At 33.9% G+C, this 21,541-nt stretch overlaps 1 protein-coding gene across 5 annotated transcripts in view; it reads right to left on the bottom strand.

Annotated features, from left to right (window-relative positions):
- Positions 1–21,541, bottom strand: part of cnc (cap-n-collar) — a 53,346-nt gene that overhangs the window by 23,467 nt on the left and 8,338 nt on the right. For 2 of the 5 annotated variants that reach the window (XM_066402745.1, XM_066402744.1), the window contains exons 2-3: positions 6,086–6,280; positions 5,892–5,967 (exon numbers count right to left, since the gene is read on the bottom strand). In XM_066402745.1, the coding sequence (XP_066258842.1) occupies positions 5,892–5,967; positions 6,086–6,280 (271 nt within the window). Of the gene's footprint in view, positions 1–5,891; positions 5,968–6,085; positions 6,281–6,478; positions 6,498–19,552; positions 19,739–20,653; positions 20,796–21,541 lie in introns of those variants that run through there. The other 3 variants (XM_066402747.1, XM_066402746.1, XM_066402749.1) reach the window with 3 other exon arrangements.

The raw sequence follows: 21,541 nt of genomic DNA, 5'->3' as shown, positions 1-21,541 counted from the left end.
TCCAAAAATGCTTCGTTAAAGAAACACTTGTGTAAGTTCCATAAGATATGCATCGACTTTTGTAAAAAAACTTCACACAAAAAAAAGTATTAATACTTTTTTTAAATCGTGATGAAATGTACGATTTGGGTAAGATATTTCTGTAGGTTTCTGAAAATTGGAATTTGAGATTCATTAGGGGAGTTTAAACAAAAATTTAATTTTTTAAAAATGTCTTTGAAACAAAGAACTGAAATTTGTAATTTGCTTTACTTGAAAACCGATAAAGCTTATGCGGACATGGCAGAATGATCATTTTCTCACGGTTTTTTTTCAAAATCTAAAAGATTGTTATGTCTAAAATCATGATAAAATATATAATTTTTGGCAAAGAACTGATGGAAACACTTCTGAAGTTTTCCAAGCATTAATATTTGAATGTAATTTTTGGGCTTTAAATAAGTTACGTTTGCATTTTGAAAAATGTGTTTGAATTTGACGTAAAAAATAGGTTTGAGATGTAATTTATCGGTAGATACGCCAAAAAATTATTTTTGAAAGCACACTGAAAACCTGATTCCCAACTAATCTTTAAAACTGCAGGTTGTTTCCTCATAGAGAAATTTTAAATTCAAAAACATTTTTCTGTCTAAAACCGTAATGAAGTGCGTAATTTTGATCTGAACTCAAATAAAAGTGTCATTCTATTACGTACTTGATTGCATCCTGAATAGATGGAACCGTCGGGTAGCACAGACAGTTTTCTGGCCAATATTACGTGCTTTAATGCCATTTATACCATTTTAATTAATAAAAAAATCAAATATTCAGTTTATCTCATAGAATCTCATAGATTTGAAATAATATAATAGATTCTACCTAGACGATTGTAAGGGTATGTCAGTTGAAAATAAACCCCGAAGGGCCGAAATTACTTCATTTTTCAAGATCAGAACTAATTTGACCAAGTCATGCAGCAAGGTCCCATGGGCTTACCTTTGCAGCTATTATACCTAACCCTGAATCATTAATCATAAATTTGGATACAATATAAGATTTTTGACGTTTCGAATGTGCGCCAAACAAAAATCATTAATATTTCATAGATATGCCCTATTGTGGGGGCTAATGATGCCGTCGAAATGCACGCTGCAGCGAATTTCGGAATGCATTTTTGAAAACCCTTGTGGTTCTACAGTGCCTACCTTGGGTTTAAGGGCCAATCCTGTGTTGCTGCGATTTAAACAATCCAGGAAGATGTCACATTAATCACTAATTTCCACTAGAACAATCCACCTTCAACAGTCATTTTGCGTAAGTCGATAAATAAAAAACAAACAACAATACACCGGTATTTTTCGAGTATGCTGTATGTATCCTTCGGATGAAAGAACGTTCACTATACAGACTGTGCCGAGTTGAAAACTGGTAAAGCCAATCAGAACAGAGGCAACAGAGCGAACTCGAACAACTAATATGGCCGCCATTTCAGACAATGGGGGCCAGGGAAAGGGAATTGCAGAGGGGCTGACACAAGGGGGGACCGGAGCACATTTAACCCCAACTATTATAGCGACTTCAACATTAATCTCTCGACTTGATCCAAGGAATTCGCCACTGCTTTTCCATTATATGTTTTCCCCATTTTATCCACGAGTATTAGACGTTTCGTTTCCAGGATTTTTTTTTTAAATACGGAACTTTTTTCTGTTACAGATAATGCGATAATATTTATGACGTGCAAGAACTTGGGCTATGTAAATCTCGCAAATTTATCGATATTTTTCCAAGCAAATGCTTTGTTAATAGCACATATTACTTAGAAGTTTTTTAAATAACGGTTATGTTAATACCATAATAGTTTCATTAGCAAGTATTGATTGTTGACAATTAAATGGAAAAATTAATGTATTGTTAGAAAAAAAATAACGGATGAACGGACATAATGAATTAAGATGCAGTTGTGCATGTGCAAAAACCACAAAGCAATTGCATCCATTTGTGGTTGTAAAAAAAAGATACTACATTCACTGAGGTTTCAAGATAAAAAATTTGGAATTTGACTCGTCATTTGATTTTTCAGTTTCGCACCATTTGTTGTTACTTTTGCGAAATATCCCACAGAATTAGTAAAATATCATTAAAACACAGTTTGCAAGAAAGTCAACGAGGGACAGATTTTTTTACATCCAAAGCTTCATAAAAATCAAATATGTCCACAGCTTTCTGTTCAAGTACTTTGCAGGCGCAGGAGTAGTGAATATTTCTCGTAACCGACATGTACATAAATCTAGAAAATAACTTGTGTGAGTTTTGTATTTAAGGTTTTATTAACTCAGAGTCTTCTGCGAACCCCTAGTTTAATGGCCAGCAATTCCTAAAACTACACTAAGCACCAAAATAAGTGGGATTGAAAGAGAGTAACCATCACCAGTGCATGGAGATTCGAATCACAGTGGGAACGGTTCACAATACCTTGCTGGGGTTCCCGGAGCGTCCGGTCTGAATCTAGAAGGAGGTTATGGTTTCATATATGAGGATTGAAACCTGCAGAGAAATGAAGCAAACACTTGATGTAAATTATCATTCGAAAATTGCTGGGTTCTTTCGACAAGACATTCCAATTGTACTATCGAAGGAGGAGAAGGAGGGCCCGAATTAAAGTTAAAACAGTTGAAGTGAACATTCCCAAGAGAGGTCACAGGACAATAAAAAGGTTTAGTATGCTAACGAATCACGAAAGATTTATACAGTCATCGATATCCAGGAAATATTGTTCTGGCCACGAGAGGAGTGAATTCTTTCATACACACATTTTCATAGAATACTCTTTCATTTATAAAGGGTAAGGGTCGTTTTACAGTGAGGAAGGAGGGTGGTCACATTTAGTACCATATACATGGTGGTATTATAGAGGTGAAATTTTGTTAATTGGGCAAGAACTTTCTCTACTCGCCATTTAATCACGATAAAAACTGAACCAGGAAAACATATCTGACGTTGACAAATCTAAAGCTTGTTATGGCTCCTAATCTTATCTGTTAAACCTCCAGTACAACTATCCCTAAATGACAGATCTGAAAACTGAAACATACTGATAAAACATACTTTCCTCGATCAGATTTCTGGTTGATTAAAGTTAAGGAATCCACTTAGAATAGTTGACTGCAATCGATTGATGTGGCGATATTAAGAAATCAATTAGTTCCCATATACCACCGGACACTATAAAAGATCAATTATCGCCACTTAAGCTGGCCACTGATCTTGAATCAACAATGATTAAACAAAACACTGATCGAAAAACCCTTTTGTAAAGAACTGCTCAACTTAAAAGTACCTCTACAGTGCAAGTCTGCATGACTTGGCCAGACTTTGGTGTTTTCCTTAGATACATGACTCTATACTTCGTATAGATTATATAACAATGTAAACACTATTCATTCAGTGGCCACTATTAGGGATAGACCTCATTCTAGACGTTCTGCAGACTGAAATGACTTGGTGTTTTCGTTTACACCTATCCAAATACGCATAAATATTAGCCAAATTATACTTGTATGCCTACGAAAGCGGCTCCAAATTGGAACAATATAAAAATTACATAAATTCCACTCGAGTGGCGTATTTATTTAAAACCGAATCAAAGACTTGACTGGTTTTATACTTCAAAAGCTCTGTCATTAAGTTGGTATCTTGTGGGCCTTTTTTAAGTGGATTAACTTTTAAGGTGTATGCTTTTGTTATGGAGTTCACTTTGTGTCTTCTTGCCTTGCGGTGAGTGAGTCCAAGGCCATTTAATTTTTACCTATCCATTGTTAATAGAGTTTTTACTGTTTCAATATCGTTTTAAAAAGAATTTTTAAGTTTGAGTTGATTGTATCTTCTGCAATTAGCATTGCCTTTTTTAAATATCTCAATGTATCTCTGATGAAACAATATACAGTAAATGAGTGATGAATTCACTGATTACAATACAATTAGTAAAGTAAAAAAAAAACCTTTAAAGAAGTATACCGTAAGGTGCGCTGAAAATTTTAAATTAAATAATTTAAAGGCAGGTGTCGGTATAAATAAAACAGCCAAAAAAGGCACTGGGCCTTCAATATAACTTTTTATCCGGCCCAGCATACGCCATGACTTTCAGTTTTGCTCATACGAATGTTTCTCAGAATACCCACCCCGTGTCAAGACTGATTCCTCGGCAGAAGAATGTTTCTATACACGGTGTTTTTATGAAAGCCTAATTAAATTTTCGTTCTCTTTTAAGCTGTTCAAGATGCAATAACCTCCGTCATAAGAACTGCATTATTGGGAACGCTGAAAAAGCAAAATTTCATTCTCGGTACACCCCGTTCAGGCTGGGAATCTTATATTCTTATCACCAACCCTCTGGAAAGAGAGATAGAAGGTCTTTTCTGTCCCCCTTGATTTTCCATCAATCCAAGTGTTCTTGCATTAGGGGGAGCATTCTGTCATAAAGGGTATTATCATTTTCCCTTTTATCTCTGCTTCGCTTGCCCCTGACGCTTGTTTTTTACTATCCATTCATTTATTTTTTTCTGTCAAAGTATTGCCCCAACCCGAGCTACATCGTTTGTCACACAAATGCAAAAAGTGCAGCCAAGCAGACATTTTCAGATATGTTTTTGCGAGGAAGAGGAAAATCTTGGATAGATTTATGGAGCTGCGAGCTTGGGTGCAACGCCCTGGATATTTCCTTTTGGAGGTTCGGTTAAAAAACTTTTCAATGCGGCTAGTTATTGAACGAATTTATTTTGAAAGAAATATGTTGTGCTATATTCAAGATTCACGTATACGGCTTTTATTTAGAGAGTGCGCTGTTTGGACGTTTATTTGATTACGATATGCAAAAAGTATTGTCTTAATATAAGGCGCATTTAGAAAAAATGAAAGCAAATAAGTACGTCTTATTAAGTAACTAATGCAGAATCGATCATTTTGACGCATTTAGTGCGCACTTTTCAGCGATGCCATTTTCAAGACTCAATTTGTTTAAAAACAAACTTGTACCATTCATTAAAGGATATCATATACCTACTGCTGCTCTCATTAAGAGACTGCGCACTTGAAATATATTTTTTTTCTTTAAGGTCTTCTAGGACCCTAGAAAAAAATATTGAGACAACTTGTACGGCTCTAAAATTGTAAGAAAAAATTTAGCCTTGACGATAATTATTCTTCAATTAAATTAGTCTACTTGGTAAGAGATGGTTTGGGTCTTTCGTCCCTTCTATAGGGCATTTTAACAGTAGCAATGGCGTTTATGACTAATGGTTCTTCTTGACATCCGATGAGATCAGCAGAATTTTTCTATTATCCCTCTCCCGTATTAATGATTGTATTTATTTTTGACGACTATTTTTTAAATCCCCCGGGAATAGAGACGTTTCCTTGTACCATTATCTGCGTCTCCAGGTACGCAAGGTCTGCAATGGTCATAATAACAGCAATTTAACTTTTGTATTTTTCGAAACTAACTTCACTTAAGGTTCAAATGCCACATGGTTCCTACGACTAATAGAAACTTAATTTGGTGCACATCCACTCTAAAAGACAACAATTAACCAATATAGCCAGGGCCAATGAAATGATTTACACATTTGCCACAATTTTCTACGGTTATTTAAATGGCCGCTCATGTGTCCTTTTAACAGCGCGATAATGATCAATTTTAAAATAAATTATCGCGATGATGGGTGGCTGTCATAATGTGACAAACCGTTTCATAAATGCATGAGTATCATGTATGCGCATTGATATGAATACCACACACGAGGCATTGTACCTTTCTTCATTCGGGTTTCACGGTTATATATTTTTTGAAAACCAAGACAAGGAAAAAGTATTTAAGATGTTTGAGTGAAATTTTAATTTTGCACTTTACTTACCAGTTTCTGTGTCGATGGTGTAATTGACCCCGGCCCATATGTCTTCTTCTGGTTGCTCGATTTCAGGTTCTTCTTGCTGAAAATAATATTAAACATTTTGTTTAAAATTATAGAAAAAAATTGTTTCTGTTCACGATTAAATTATCTCGCATTTTCGCAATTTAGCACATGATGATTTATAAATAATGTCTTACCTTAATTTTCTCATCTCTAGTTCCTTTCAAGCCTTCAGTGTCCTTTTCAAGTAGAAGTGATGTTGAGGCATCTGAATCATGCTTCAGCGAATCGGCAGCTAGTTTTTCTTTTTGCTGTTCTTCTTGCCTGGCTAACTCCAAGGAAAAACCAAGATCTACGTCTTGTTTCCACAAAACTTCTATAAGATCCATGTCCTAGAAAGAACAAAAAGGGGCATTTAGCACATATATCTAGGAAACTGCTATAAATTGTTGCACCACATTGACTAACCTCTGACGACGGTTTGTTTTGATTTCGAATGGTGTACACAAGAGTTATCTAACTTAAACGTATTAGCCTAAATAAAGGAAAAGACATACATATACCAGATTTAAAAGCACAAGTTCACTTACTATAAATTCATATAATATTCAATTTTTTAATTTTTTAAATTAGCGTTTTGACACGAAAAAATCACAGCCTTGGAAAGGAACAGTATCCATATTGAACTAAATTGGTCCCAAACAAGACAAGTGTTGCTAAAAACTACGTAAAGATAACAGTGGAAAGTTAATTATCGTTGTGTATGATAAGGATAAGACTATATTTTTCGGTATATATTCATTAACCTTGAATTTAACGTTTGTGTATTTGGGAATTGGTGTGAACACTTTACAATTTCATTAATAAGTGGCTTTTATCATACGCCATTTGATGGGCGGCGATAGGGGCTCGTATGGAACAGTATACTTAAACATTAGAATCTGATTAATTTCTGACTATATTTTTTACCTAAATTAAAAATCGAGTGTTTAATTGATGAAAAAAAGTAAAAAAGTCCAAGGTATTTTTTATAAGGACGTCAGATTTTTAAGCTGGTAATAAATTCTTTGAATTTTAGATATTTACAGTGATTGTTAAAATAGGTAGAGGAATTAAAATTTAAAATATGTACTAAGTTATGCGGCACTTTGTAATATATGATAATAAATGATATATTTTTTGATAAGCACTCTGGTGCCTGCTGTTCTTATTTATGGCCGAAAAATGTTCAAAAATGGAGATATAATTTTTACATAGGTAATAATATAAATTATATTAGCGAGTGAATTCCAAAACTCGTTTTATCTACAGTTAAAAAACTTGGAGAAACATATATCGATAATGGGGATGGAAAGTCTGCTTGTTATTTTAAGTTTAATTTACTAAAGCTAAAACTGCATTTAGTATGGCAATGGACGGTGGCACTAACTAATTTGGCAAATGAAGTAGGTTAGAAGTTAACTAAATGTGAAATTTTATTAGGCATATGCTAAATGTCTAAATGTTTGATTAAAGTTTAAAAGTAACCATTTGCCTAATAAAATCTGTAGTTTACTGAATTCCTGAATTTTTATTTATAGAGAAGAAAAGTTGGAATTCCGTAGGTTGTGCGGTGTGAGCTAGACAGATGATGTACGTTAAGGGTCAAATTATTGTAGTAATTTCAACTTCGGCGGGAACGTTCTGTTGTTAAATGTATCAGTATTTCACCAAAGTTAGTTCTAAACGATTTTAGAATAAGTAGGCAGATAAGTGACCCGAACTAACCTACCTAACGATTTTGAAAACGATCTGATTATGACCGAATCATGACGAAAAATTATAAATTAAATTACTTGTTTCATAACTGAAATAATCGCAATATATTTTCCAAACAAATTATCTGGCGCTTAAAAACCTCGGATGAACTGCAATAGTACTTAATCTTCACATTGCAGATACAGTCGGTATAAGTGCTTTCAAATTGTACTGTCTGGATAAACAGATAACTTCGCTGATAATATAAAAGATACGTACGTAGTTATTATACTCGGTAGGTAACTGACTGAAATTCTAAAAAAATATCAGATGAGTAAGTGATAAAACCTGAGAGCAATAATAATTATTCTGATAAGAGGCTGGAAACGAGCGTGGCGCGCACAACAAAAGCGATTTTAATCGCTTAATGCCAAATTTGGGAGGAGCATGTATAAAGACAATGGGTGTGATAGCTGTGGGGTAGCAGAATTACTCTGAACCACACCTTTGTCTCCCGCGTGGTCGTTCAAATGAAACCCGCGTTACAGAGCGGTCACGAACGGACGCCGCCATCTTGTCGACCCGCTGCGATACATCTATGTATTATACACATAGGCGGCGAAATACTTGCCGACATGTATTTTATAAATGTGTTATGTGCATTTAAGATGGATTGTTCGTTCTTCATTTCATTTTTTTGCAATAACGCCTCACACACCGGTAGGGGTGGTTGGAGCGGTGGAATTCCACACTCTTTTTAGTTAAAACTCGCCGAGAGTAATATTTATTCTACACTAAGGGCTCGGACGAACACCGTTGTCGTCGTTTCGCTGACAAATCGCTACACTCAGAATCCAGGGAAAATTTGTAAAAAATAAAAAATTAAGGGTAACCTGAAATATACGAGAGGCAAATATCTAAAATTTATTTTAAAATTCTGTCATTTCTTAGCGAACGAGAAGAGGAGTTTCCCAGTATTTCACACATTTTACATATAATGTTTAACACACTTTTATACACTCAACGGTCATAGTTATTAAAAATTAGCCAATGATGCCGAAATTGGTAGCACCACAACGAATTGAATAAGGACCGCATTGCCAGAAAACTTTTTCCTAAATACGACCCTGGGAAATTTTTTTTGTCGATTTTAAGACAACTCTTCATTACATACTCCCTAATGTACCACACCTAGTAATTCACGCAACGTTTTTATTTCCCATCATTTTCTATTATTTCACGTACCAAAAAGGTGAAAACACTTATTTTTACATCTACCCATATATTACCTAAATGGCAAAAGTTATTCAAATAAATATTCATTATTTTCCAAACACAAATAATATCTGCTGACTATTGCAGTTAAAACTTTAAGTAACATATTTAGTGTGACAGTTTCGAAAGCGTCAAGTTTCGTCTCAAAAATATATCAATAAGCATGACTTTTGATGCAACTCTGAAGAAAAAAGCCCAAGAGGGTAATGGCCGCAAAACGAACCGGCCAAGAATATTCCAGGTGGGTTCCTATTTACCTTTCAGGAAATCTATGCAATAGATGCAGATTAACGGTTCCTATTAATGATTATCACTAATGTAGAATCTTGCAAATTCGATTAGTTTAGCAGGCCGCGTTTAGAGTTTCACGTGATGTGTTGTCATTTACCATGACTTTCATGTTTAACACTAAGAATTCTCGATATTAGATAGATGAACAAATTTGGAATAACTAAAGTAATTTTTTAATTTCCAAAGTTGGAACGTCAATAATTTTATAAGTTCATGATTTTTTTAGAGGGATTAATAATCTCCACTCTAACTTTTGTAACATTGAGACGATTATTAAAAGCCGCCATTAATACACAGGTCCATTAGTTAATTGCAACTGATGCATTGTATCATCTGTTATCACCACATGCCAGTCTTTGATACAGTATTGCACAATTCTTCCCCGAATCTAATGAAGGACAAAAGTAATTGGAAGTGACACGACTTAAATTATTTAATTCACGGTTTACATTACAAATGAGCTTTTTGGTGAGTTTCATAATCTATCAAAATTTCAAAATTTGAAGCGTAATTCCGCGCACTAGCACTTTAAAAATTTCAAGATGGGGTAAGCCCAATAGTTGAAATTAAGAATATCAGAATTAAAGGAAAATCATTTTCTACGCACTAACTACAGTAATACTCGTTGTTTTTCGTAAATACAACATTAGTGGAGGTTCAAAAATCAACGGAACATGATCAAAAAAGTGTTCTAAAATACCACTGGTCTTTCAAATAATTCCAACTTTGAACAGTGATATATAAGGTGATTCACCTGTTTTGATTTTGCGAAAGATAATTACGATTATAGTGAAATACTTTTATAGTGACATTCTTTCAATTTTTAAGGTACACCACTGTTCTCGCCAAGTATGCACGTTAATGCCGGCTATACCTTTGATAGGTTTTTAGTTTCTTTTTTTTGTTATTAGCTCATGATATAACTCACGCAGAGCTTTAATTTTATACGTATACTAACCATAATGGAAAAGTAGGAGTTGTTTTGTTCTCTACGCCTTCTTTCATCTATCAACCATATAGACCTGCCCGAGTAAATGTTAAATCACATGCATATATCCATTAATCATTTAAAAAAAGGAAACGCCATTCTTAATTAATACTTGTTTTAAGCGGTAAACTATTCACGTTGCGTGAGTTTTTTGGTGATGCATATTTATTAGATGAAAATAGCTTCTTTTGAGATCGCCAAAAGGGGTGGCTAGAGTAATATTAATAGAGATAATAATGGATATATTCTAGATTAGACCTGAAGTCACATAAACACATTCGCAGGTATTGTCCGAGTCAGTGAAGGGTAAAGAACAAGGCTTTGTACAATTACCATGCCGAACGCCAATATTGTTTCAAGAGTAATTTCTTGCAACAAATTATTTCATAGGAAAAAAACATCATTACCATGTTTTCCGTGGCAATCAAGCTTAAAACTGAAAACGGAAAAAATCACCGAATAAAAAATGCATACTTCGATGACTTTCTCCTATGAACTTGAATGCTCAAAAAATCTGAACACTTTTCAATAGTTCTAATAAAAAAAGGAAAAAGCAAATTTCCGTCCTTAGCCAGACCAGAAAAAGTTTTTAGAATGGATTAACGTAATGGTCTAACGAATGTTAAAAGGAAGTAACCACAGCTTTTTACACTTCATAGGTTTGTTTGTCCTATTATAAACAAAGTACAATGTCAAAATATACAGAGTTTCTTGAAAAAGTTTATTCAATCATGGATCACAATACGAAGTAAAACCGGGTAAAAATAATTGTTTTGGTACGGCTATTACATGTCTGTTTGGTTCTGGAATAGCATCGCCAAGAACAATGGAACTGAAAATTACTATTTTTATTATTAAAAACGAATTTCAATAAGTTTTATTCGTTATCAAAACGCAGCGATCAGAGACAGTTATAATAGGGCCGTTCGTGACTTCGTTACCGATATCGACTGAAAAATTGTACATACACTTTAGATTCATATAGTTGCACCAGCTTTCTTTACTTACGGGCACGATCTCCAGGTCTGATAAACAAAATAGAAATAAACTAACAGTCTAAAGTTATCCAACAGCGCAGGTTAATTTAGATAAACCACGTAAAATAAAAAATGTGCACGTCAAAAGTTGACAACACCATTATAATGTAAATACCAAACTTATTAACTTGAGTACGTACCTTGCATGATTCGAAGTTCTATAAAAGGCACTAATCTTACATAACAATCGATTATTGCACGAAAACACTGCGATAATTGCATTGGATGCATTTTTGTTTTCGGAAACACTAAACTCACGGTGTGGCCAACTAACATTTTCGGAGACGACTAAAAGGTTTACGGAAGGTTCAGGCCCATAATGGTGTACCCCAAAATTGTCATGATGACATTAAAATTTGTCTAAGTTGCAAAATCATTCTCTTATATGATGTCAAGCCCACAGAAAATTTGTTCTAAGCTCTATAGTTATTATTATTTGAAGTGGGCATACCACAGGAATTAGATCTGGACAGCATTTGCATATAGACTTATGCAGTTGCTCAGATTAATTAATATTTGCATGAGTGTCAATGTTGCACATGCAATAAATTGCATGTTTCAAGTCAATCATCCAGATATCCGGGCTCTACAGGGTTGTCCAAATAATAACTTCTAAAGACACTTGTTAAAATCGACTAAAAATGGTTGAAATATTAAGAAAAACGAGGGTAAGTTGACTTTTCCTTATTGATGGAGATAATACAATTTAAAAAGTTTTCGCTCCTGCCAGCTTTCCAGTCGATCCTGCCATCCAAAGTGATACCGAGAAAGACGATGAGTTCTATGAGGGTCGCACGTGTAACAATAAATTCGAGAGTACTTGTCTCTGCCTTCAAATATAAATTTGTTGCACAATGAACCATTCAAATGTGTGAAGCCTAATATTCGATTTTTCATAGAGTGTCTTTGTATACTGAATTGTTTTAGTAGTTTTCTTAGTAGAATCGGGTGTGATGTGCAGTCGAAAGCCTTTAATGATGTAGTCAATAGTTTGTTTTCTAAAGATATTTTTTTCTACACTTAAACTGAGATATTGACAGCAAATTATTACTCTTTAGAAAGTTGGAGATTCAGTGGCTTAGTGTTGTCTCACTTCTAACCTGACCTAAGTTGATATTTATTGTTATATTATGACATAGCAAATTCGGTCGCCATTTTCTTCCAACCGGCAAAAGCAATAAGATATTTTACTTGATGATCTATTTGCAATAGATTTCGCTTCTAATGACACCAGAATTGGAAATTAGGCATCAATATATGTACATATACGATTTGTAGGAACAAAGTTACTATTTTTACTTTGAAAATTTCAAAATTCCAATTTTTAGAATCGCCAATTAACAATTCTTGTATAACATAACACATGAAACTGATTTATAAAAAAGTCGTTATGAATGCATTTTTTTAATTATTTAACAACCTAAATTAGTGACACTCGCACTGTAACGAAAACTAATAAATATAATAACTTTCAACATTTTGTTATAATTAAAAACATTTTTTTTTCGTTTTATGTAAAATATTAAAAACAAGGTCGATAGAAAAACTTAAGGTTTATTCAGAATCATTTTCATACTAAATCTTGGTTAGTGTAAGAGCTCATCAGTTGGCCATAGTGAACGAACCCACCGTCAGAACAATACGAAATCACATCTCTTAAATACGAAAGTATTTAAGAGATGGGTGGGGGGTTCCTGAGCTGAAACGATTCCCATCACCACCGTTACTAAAAATAATGGATCTTTCAGTTGATTAAAGTAAAATAGGGTACCGCTTCGGCTTTTATCCAATGAAGACGGTCGATAAAGCAATTCAGACGAGATCTGGATTCCTATTAAGAACTATCATTTATCATCTGTCTCCACGATACTCCACACAAATAAAAATACATACGGGCCCCATACACCCAATAATACAGGGTTGTATTCTCTTTCCGGTTAGGCCATATATTTCTATAACTCAATTATCAATATTTCAAGGGGAGGATGCTTTTAGATACGGTTTTGGTGTTCAAAGAGTTGGTATTTACTATAGATCTTACATGTTGGACGGAAATTTTATTTATAATGACTTAATTTAAACACAGAAAAAGGTCGGTCGCTGTTTGATGCAAACGTCAAGATGTTAATTATTCCTCGATTTCGCACGTAAATAGTGTGAATAACATTTACAAGTTGACTGTATAACAGAAGTCAATTAAGAAACCAATTTACATTAAAATGGCCGGATCAAAATTGGTTTAAACATTCCTTTGTTTCTAACCTATGGCGAGAAACGTTGAAAATCTGCATAATAAAGTAATTTATCAAACCCACCATCTTTTATTTTATATAGAAACGTAACGATGTCGGTGGTGCTAGATACATTGGCACGCAATCTGTATATATAGGTACAACACAAGAATTCATTTTGCATAATCAATACCACTACAAAATAGAACAAATCACTAATTACCTCAAGATTGTCGAGTGCACATTTTACACTGCAAAAAGTGTTACATCTCGCTGTAAGATGCATGTTACTATAAATTAACATCGAATGAGTGGACTTATCTTGTTAATTTATAGTCCCTAGCAACGGACTTGAAAGACATGCAAAATGAAGCCAGTTCTTTATATCTCTTTAGCTTATTAATCATTATTTGATACGGCAATCTTGAAAAAAAAGAAAGTAATCAGTGCTAATCAAAACTGTCAACAAAAAATACTTTTTTGAAAAATGTGTAGAATATCACGTTTTTTCACTGGACCAGACCAAAATAACACTTGCTGATCTCGTTTTGCTCATGGATATAAAATGCTTTACCAAAAAAAATATTTAATTTGTCCAAATATTTGACCGGTAAATTATCTATCAATTTGGAAAAATAAAATCATAACTCCATTCATTACGAAATTCCAAATTCCAGTTAAAATCAGTGTTATAAATTTGCATTTAGAATATAACAATTTAACGGAATAACGTAAAAAGTAGTTTATTGTTTTTAAATTTGTTCGTAAATTGTCGTTATTTTCAAAATTTAGTATACTAATCGTCCTCTATCACGTTTATTTACATGACATATGTCACTGAAATGTAATGAACATATTAAAACATGTACAACTAATACAGCCCTAGTATGAATTACGTTTTTCAATATCGCATAGATAAGAGATTCTCCATTGTTTTAACTTTGTAATATCAGATTTAGGCGAAATCCTTTTTGGCTCATTTAGCTACTCTTATGATCAATGCCTTGGAATCTATGTCAATTTTTTTCTTTTTCAAACCGTAAGAGTGAAACTTTTCGCCATATTACGCAACTTCCCTTTTTCCATTCCTTCAGCATCTTTGAACATACATATATCTGTTTCCATTACTTCTACGAGTATCATATAAGAACATTGAATTTGAAGCTACGCCACCACTGTGTCGGATCGTTCGTTTTAAAGCGGGGCCCCGTCGTGCCCCATGGAGATCGCGCTGTTGAAAGCCGCTCGCTGATTGGTCGGGGCTGATTATGTCGGCGTTTCTTTTTCCAACAGTCACGCTTCATGTGTTGCCGTCTGCCTTTGCTGACCTCCAGGCTCCGGCCCCATGCCTTCATCCGGGTTTCGACAACACAGAACCGGACCCAAATCGACTGTTCACGACAAGTTGAACATCCTCCTAAGCCACATCTCTTTCCATCAATGTGTCAACAGTCGTCATTAAGCATAGCGACATAACAAACGTTAATTGTCAATAATCGCTCTCAACACAGACTGGTCAATATGGTCTTTGACACTCTTTGACACTTTGACTGTCGAAGTTGTACGTTTATGTACAGTGCATATACACACATTTATGTGTGCAGTTCTAGAGACCATTTTGTATTATCATTTTGAGCTGGTCAATCAAAAGAAAACTGGTTATTCGTGGGCATGGAATCTTATGGCGTCTGACGTTGTCGGAATCACGTTTATGTGACACTAGTCTCGTGGCTATCTTGAATCGAAAATCTAAGACTTCGAATACGCGCTATTTTGATCTCGATATGGTGATTCCAAAAGCATAACACCTACTTGGTGCCATCGGCGATTACTCTAAACCAAAAGATGATCACATTCATGAAAAAATCTATTAAAGTCAAGTAATGTTTGATCCGTCTCTGTTGAAGATGAGAAATATTAACGACAAGAATGGATATATGTACAACCTCTCTGTTCAATTTCATCTTAAAAGGAAATATAGTTTCAATTAATTATACTCAAAACGATTTGTCTTATTTCTCGAAGTTGGCAAATCGAAATCTTCGGAATTTCAGCGCTTCACCAATAGCAAATGACCGGTTTAACAGATTAGCGTATCGGAAACTCGTTATATAGTTTACCTGCAGAGATGCGAGTGGATTCTGAAATGCCATTTTAGGTATGTAAATACTTACTCTTTGCGAGGTGGTTTTGAACTAATTTCTTGTTGCATTAATAAATAGATTTGACTAGAAAATATTTAAATCAGACATAATAAGACTATATATGGGATAGCAGGTATTTACATACTTACCTGTTTTACTATTGATATTCACGATTCCCAATTCAGATTTATTTCTAGTTGAAAACATCTACAATCATCAATTTGTGTTCTAACACAAAATCGAGATTTCCAGCCCAAAATCAAGAGTAGATAATAGTGATTTTTCCAAGAAGTCAAGCATTTTAAGAACTATGTGAGTAAAAATAGATGCATTGAGGTTTTTGCAGTATTCCACAACTCAACATCGACGTTTTCAGTGATTTACCATGATTTTTCCCAATTTTGATATTAGTGGAAATAGTTAGTGGTTCAGTAAAACATCTGAATGTCTCAAAAATTCATATAGGCAAGTAGCTAATTCTTCATTAAAATCAATAAAAATTCTTCAAGGCAATCCGGTGCACAGCCATATTCTCCTCAGATATAACGGTATCTCTCCTGTCTCTGTAAGCAGAGCACAGAACGGTGTACTTTTCATACACTCAGTAATAACTCGGACCGCCTGGAATTGTACTCTGTCTAGTTTGTTCTATTGACTTTCAGATATCTTACTGTAAATAAAAATTGATAGTAAATAATTAATCTCTTTGACAAAAAAAAACGGAATGGAAGTTCATTATCCTACTTAGAACTTAATTAACCATAATTATATTTTATTTCATGATTAAGCATCAAAAACGCCGAAAGATAAGAATACTATTAGCACTGGGATTAAGCAAATTGTAGGAATTGCGAACAGTAAAACAGCCACCTTATTTTCGTCGTTATAACGATAAGGGTAGCTGCTTACCTAACTACAAATCAATAAAAATTATTTTTATAAAACAAAATTGTTATCTACGAGTTCAATGTTCTATTTAAATTTGCGTAAGTACTGTGATTAAAATGAGTTTATCAAACTAGTTACACTTGCCTTGAGTTGACTAATGATTTATGAAATTAAATACATTCACCATACTGTCAGAAAAACGTATTTTTTAATAATAATGATTACTATAGAAAAAGAGTAATTAAACTCCTTTGTCTGTCAGTTGAAAGTGACAATTATAAGAAAACGAAAAGACACATTCCGGAAAGCAACATAAAGGTGCCTACAGGTAAAAACGTTTCTGGTAAAGGGGTGTAAAGACGTAGTAAACTGCGGTCAGACGATTAAGGATAAGGAAACAATTGCTCTTTGACAAATGACTTTTTCAAGTTATGGGGTGGCCAGAAGACCCAATGACAAATGATGTAAAGACACTTCGGACATTGTCGGTCTTTTTGTTATGGACGTAGACCACCTTAGCACAACATAGGTCGACTGTTCGATACTATTAATATTACTGTCATGTCTCGTATTATTTAAAAAATACTCGATATGTCAATGATACCGCATCACAATGGTTTGTAGTTTTATCTAGATCTAACCATGTAGGCCGGTTGCTGTCATCCTTTTCTTGATAGCCAGTTTAAACCGTTACCGCAATTCAATCATTCATTGCTGTGTACATATTATGTTTATTGAGAATAAATCGGGAAAAATATGCACTAATCAAGTTTTGTGTTATAAAAGAGTTCCTTTTTTCAAAGGAAAAACCTCTGGTTACACAGAAATTCGTTAACTAGTGTTTCCGTATTGATGAAAATATTCAACTAGTGTTAGACAAGTCAAAATAACTGTATTTTCAAGAAAATTTAGATCAAAACTCCTTCCTATTATGCCTAATCTAGGATGCCCAGTCAAGAAATAAGAAAATTATATTGCACCAAAATCCGTTTCATCTTGAAGAGTACATTTTTGTTCCTGCCCTCGTATAAGCTTACCATCTCTTTACATTATTGCCCGAGAGGTCTTCATTTATAGGCAACCAAAAATACATGTTAACTTACATTGTGGTTACTAAGTCGTGTCAAGGTTGGATAATTGTTATACAAAAGAATTCATTGGTGTTTAATTGACAAATAACTTGAAATTTCGATGAATATTAAAGAAATACTTGCATTAAGTATCTACTATGTAACATGAACATGGGATGAAACTTACAATCAAAATTCCTCAAAGATAAAATACCCTATTTGTCTCCATTATTAATCATACCTTAAAATAAACCAACGATGAAAAAATCGCATTATTATACGAGTACTCGTGTTCAAAAAGTAGAAAATTCCAGTACTACAAGCCTTGATCTCTCATCAAACAATCATACCGGGAATTACATATCCGTATTCATAGCTCATAAACATATTATTACAAAAAGTACACGTGGGGAGGTAATTGTTATAGAATCTAGATAGATGAAGATAGATAGATGATAATAGATATTATGAAGATACTATGATATAAATGGTATAATCATCTAATAATAGCAAATAGTCTTGTGAGATAAATGTGGTATTACGCAGTACGTGTCTCAATTTCTAAAAGAAATTGTTCATATTCACTATAATGGTTGGACTCGCACAGCTTGGACATAAAAAATTGTCTTGGAATCGAGAAAATTATTGTTTCCATTAATTTTGGCCGATTTTGTGAAAAGAGTGGAAATTGCTTAAAAGTCGCAAAAACCTGACTGCGGCTTGCACTTTAAACCGTAACAAGGTTATAGATAAAAAAATTGTAAGTGGTACAGTAACCAAAGTAAAAGTACATAACACTCATTACGCAGTGGCGCGGACTTAATGGAATTTAAACACTATGTATTTATAAACGAATTAAATAGTTACGAGCGATGGTGTATATTCTAGAAAAAATCTTGAGTTTCGAAAAATGTTTTCATCTGCTCTGAATGGTTTTTTTACTGTCGAGACCACAGACGCTCATCAATCATGTGACTAAGATGATTTCACCAGGTGAGTTTCCCAAAGTTCAGGGTTTAATAAAGGTATGTCGTCCGTGTTTTGAATACATGGGCATGGAAAACAACAAAGGCAAACTTGTCTGACCTGAACATATCTAAGGCACCATGGCTATACTAAGAACAAATTGCTAATACATCGGGGTAGTGAATTGGAGTCTTCACAGGTTATTGCAAACTAAACCGACATTCTTTGGGAATGGAGAACAACTCGTTCTACAAAACTGCAATGTGAGAATGGGATCCTCATACCACTTTATAAGGACATCTCTTAGACACAGTTTTTTTGAGGCCGCCTTTCTCCTCCAGAAGGAACTTCCGACTCCTGAATGAGATAAGATAGTCTCAGTCATGAAAAATACGAGCTGTTATGTAAAGAGAAAAAGGGATGAAAGAAGGTGAAGTAGGGAACGGAAAGAGCCCCTCCGTTTTACTCTACTCGTGGTAGACATTTTTTTGTGATCTTTTTTTATTTATAGTCATTTTCGATGTTTTTCCCTAATCAAATGGCACCAATGTCGGAACGAGGAACTCTAGTTTAACTCAATGCGGCACAAATAATAAACATTTTTTCATGTTGTGTGCAACTTAGTTAAGTACGCTGCCTAAAACTGAGATTAGTTCAGGTTAGTTCCGAAATATATAGAATGTTTAATGAAAAAATCAAAATTTAGGAGAATCTGCTATCCACATAATAATTATCAACACAGTTATTAGCCTGAATAATAAAATTTCAACAAATTACGCAATAATTTTTTACTGAATAAATCATGCTGTTGTTTGTTATCGCTTGAAGATTAAAAGACCTAACAGGTCTAAATATCATGACTCCTGATAAAATGTAAGAAAAATTGATAACAAAAAGAAATAAAAAGTACTCTGTGCGCAGCATTAAGGAGAAATCGCTTGTATACAAAGAACAAGCAGGCGCTCATGATACAAGGTTGGTTAAATGGTCTTACGTCACCGGTGACATAGTATGTGCATTTCAAATTTTCCACTTACCACGGAAACAGGTTAATCCAATCACAAACTCATCACAAAAACACAAAATTGATCACCTCAACGAGGCTGTAGCCGCACCAGACAGTACCAGTAATAATCAACAGCTTGATAAAACTGAAAAACACAACGCTAGGAAGCGCTGTCGTATGTTTATTAGTACACTATAACAAATCCTTGACTTTGTAATAATAATGCTTTAGGTACGTTTACCATTTAGAACCACGCGAGTTGGATACAAGTAATTATCGTTTGTATGTAATGATCGGACTGAAATACTTTTACAAAATGTGAATACTTGTGTGTTGGAAATTCTGGTGAAGCGCTACAGCAATTTCAAATCAGGCGCGAGATTGTAGAGAGCGCCGCGGGTGTGAGTCAAGATGATATCTGACGTCAATGCTTATTTAATGTATCAATCCCCCTATATTTTATTAATCACATGAATGGCGTGTATTATTGGTGCGAGCATTCTGTCGTGACAATAATAACCACGTGAATAGGAATAGCAACTTACACACTTTTGACTTTAATCACTTTCAAGATGTAATCTCCAGAATTATCATCCAAAAATCAAAATTTTTTTACGACACTATAATTTCAAAAAAATATATTTGTTATTCTAATCTTGAATTAACACGAGTTCAGCAACACAGCAAAATGATAAAAACGTGTACGATTTTTTATTTAGAGAAATAATTAGCAACTTTTCCAGAATATATAGACTCATTTTCATTTATGTCAAGTATATCTTTGTGAAATGAGCTTTGCCATATCTTTTTTTAATAAACAAAAAAATAACACGTGTTGTGTGCTGGTGACCTATTAATATATCCTTCGAAAATTGCATGGTGCAAGTTCCTAAAGCAGATCTAATACTCTAAATCTTTATTACAAAACAGCTTAAATCAAAATGCTAAATAGTATATAGTATAGAAATCTGTATTTCAAAAGGTCAAATAGTAAAGTCCTTATTATTATATATTATATATCAGCCTTAGATATGTGTATGCAAATTATTAATTCTCAAGGTGTCCGGCAAGCCTTTCGCATAAACGTCTTATTAAAAGAATATACACGTTAGTATCTTCGAATCCTACTTACACATACAACTTCCAATCAGCAAGACCGATTGATTAGATTAAAACAATAATAACTACAATCAGTAAATTTAACACAAAAGTTAGCCCACAGTATAAATTTAAAGCAATTCGGACACTTTCATAAAAGTTAGTCTTAATATTACGATTCAAATTCAGGCCGAGACCTGCTTCATAGTTATGTACTTAAAATTGAATAAATAAACATAATTAGAAACTCGTTTTGCTTTTATTCAAAAATAAATAAATCTTTGCATGCATAATCTTCCGGCCCACACGTAACCAAGGCAACGACTTCAAACTCTTAGTGCGGAATACACGCAAATGTAAAATTTTCCGTTATGGCGCCATCTAGATTTGGAACGGACAACGTGCAACTGTAGCGATTTGTAAGATCTAAGTCGTTAGGCAGGCTATGGACCGCTTCATCCGCACACCGATAGATGGCGCTTAGTTCATTAAATTTTAATATCGCAACATTTATACTTAATATACTGATCAATTTTTAATTGAAACTCTTTGACAATAAACAGTTTTGGCATTAAACATAGAAACCTTTTAGATAAATTCTATCGACTCTTAAAAGCACATGGCGTCTAATAAAGGATCATGTTTGCCAAGACACATGTTGAAAGAAGCAAATAAAATGCAAGTGCAATTTTAAAATCGAAAGTCGTTTCATTATTTGTTCTACCATTACTAGATTCTTAATTTAGGATATAATGTTTGCCACAAACCAACTTCTTGTTTTAACCAAATGATTATGCGAACTCAAATCTCAACTAATGCACAATATTAATAAAGTTTCATAAAGCAGGAAAACGTGAAACGCACTCAATGGATAAAACGTTTCCTATTCCTATTTTTAACTTCCTATTTCACTTCATACGAT

This window comes from Euwallacea similis, chromosome 27 (assembly GCF_039881205.1).
Source record: "Euwallacea similis isolate ESF13 chromosome 27, ESF131.1, whole genome shotgun sequence".
Lineage (NCBI taxonomy): Eukaryota > Metazoa > Arthropoda > Insecta > Coleoptera > Curculionidae > Euwallacea > Euwallacea similis.
The sequence above is the reverse complement of the archived record's forward strand: the minus strand, read 5'-3'. Positions and strand labels throughout refer to the sequence as shown.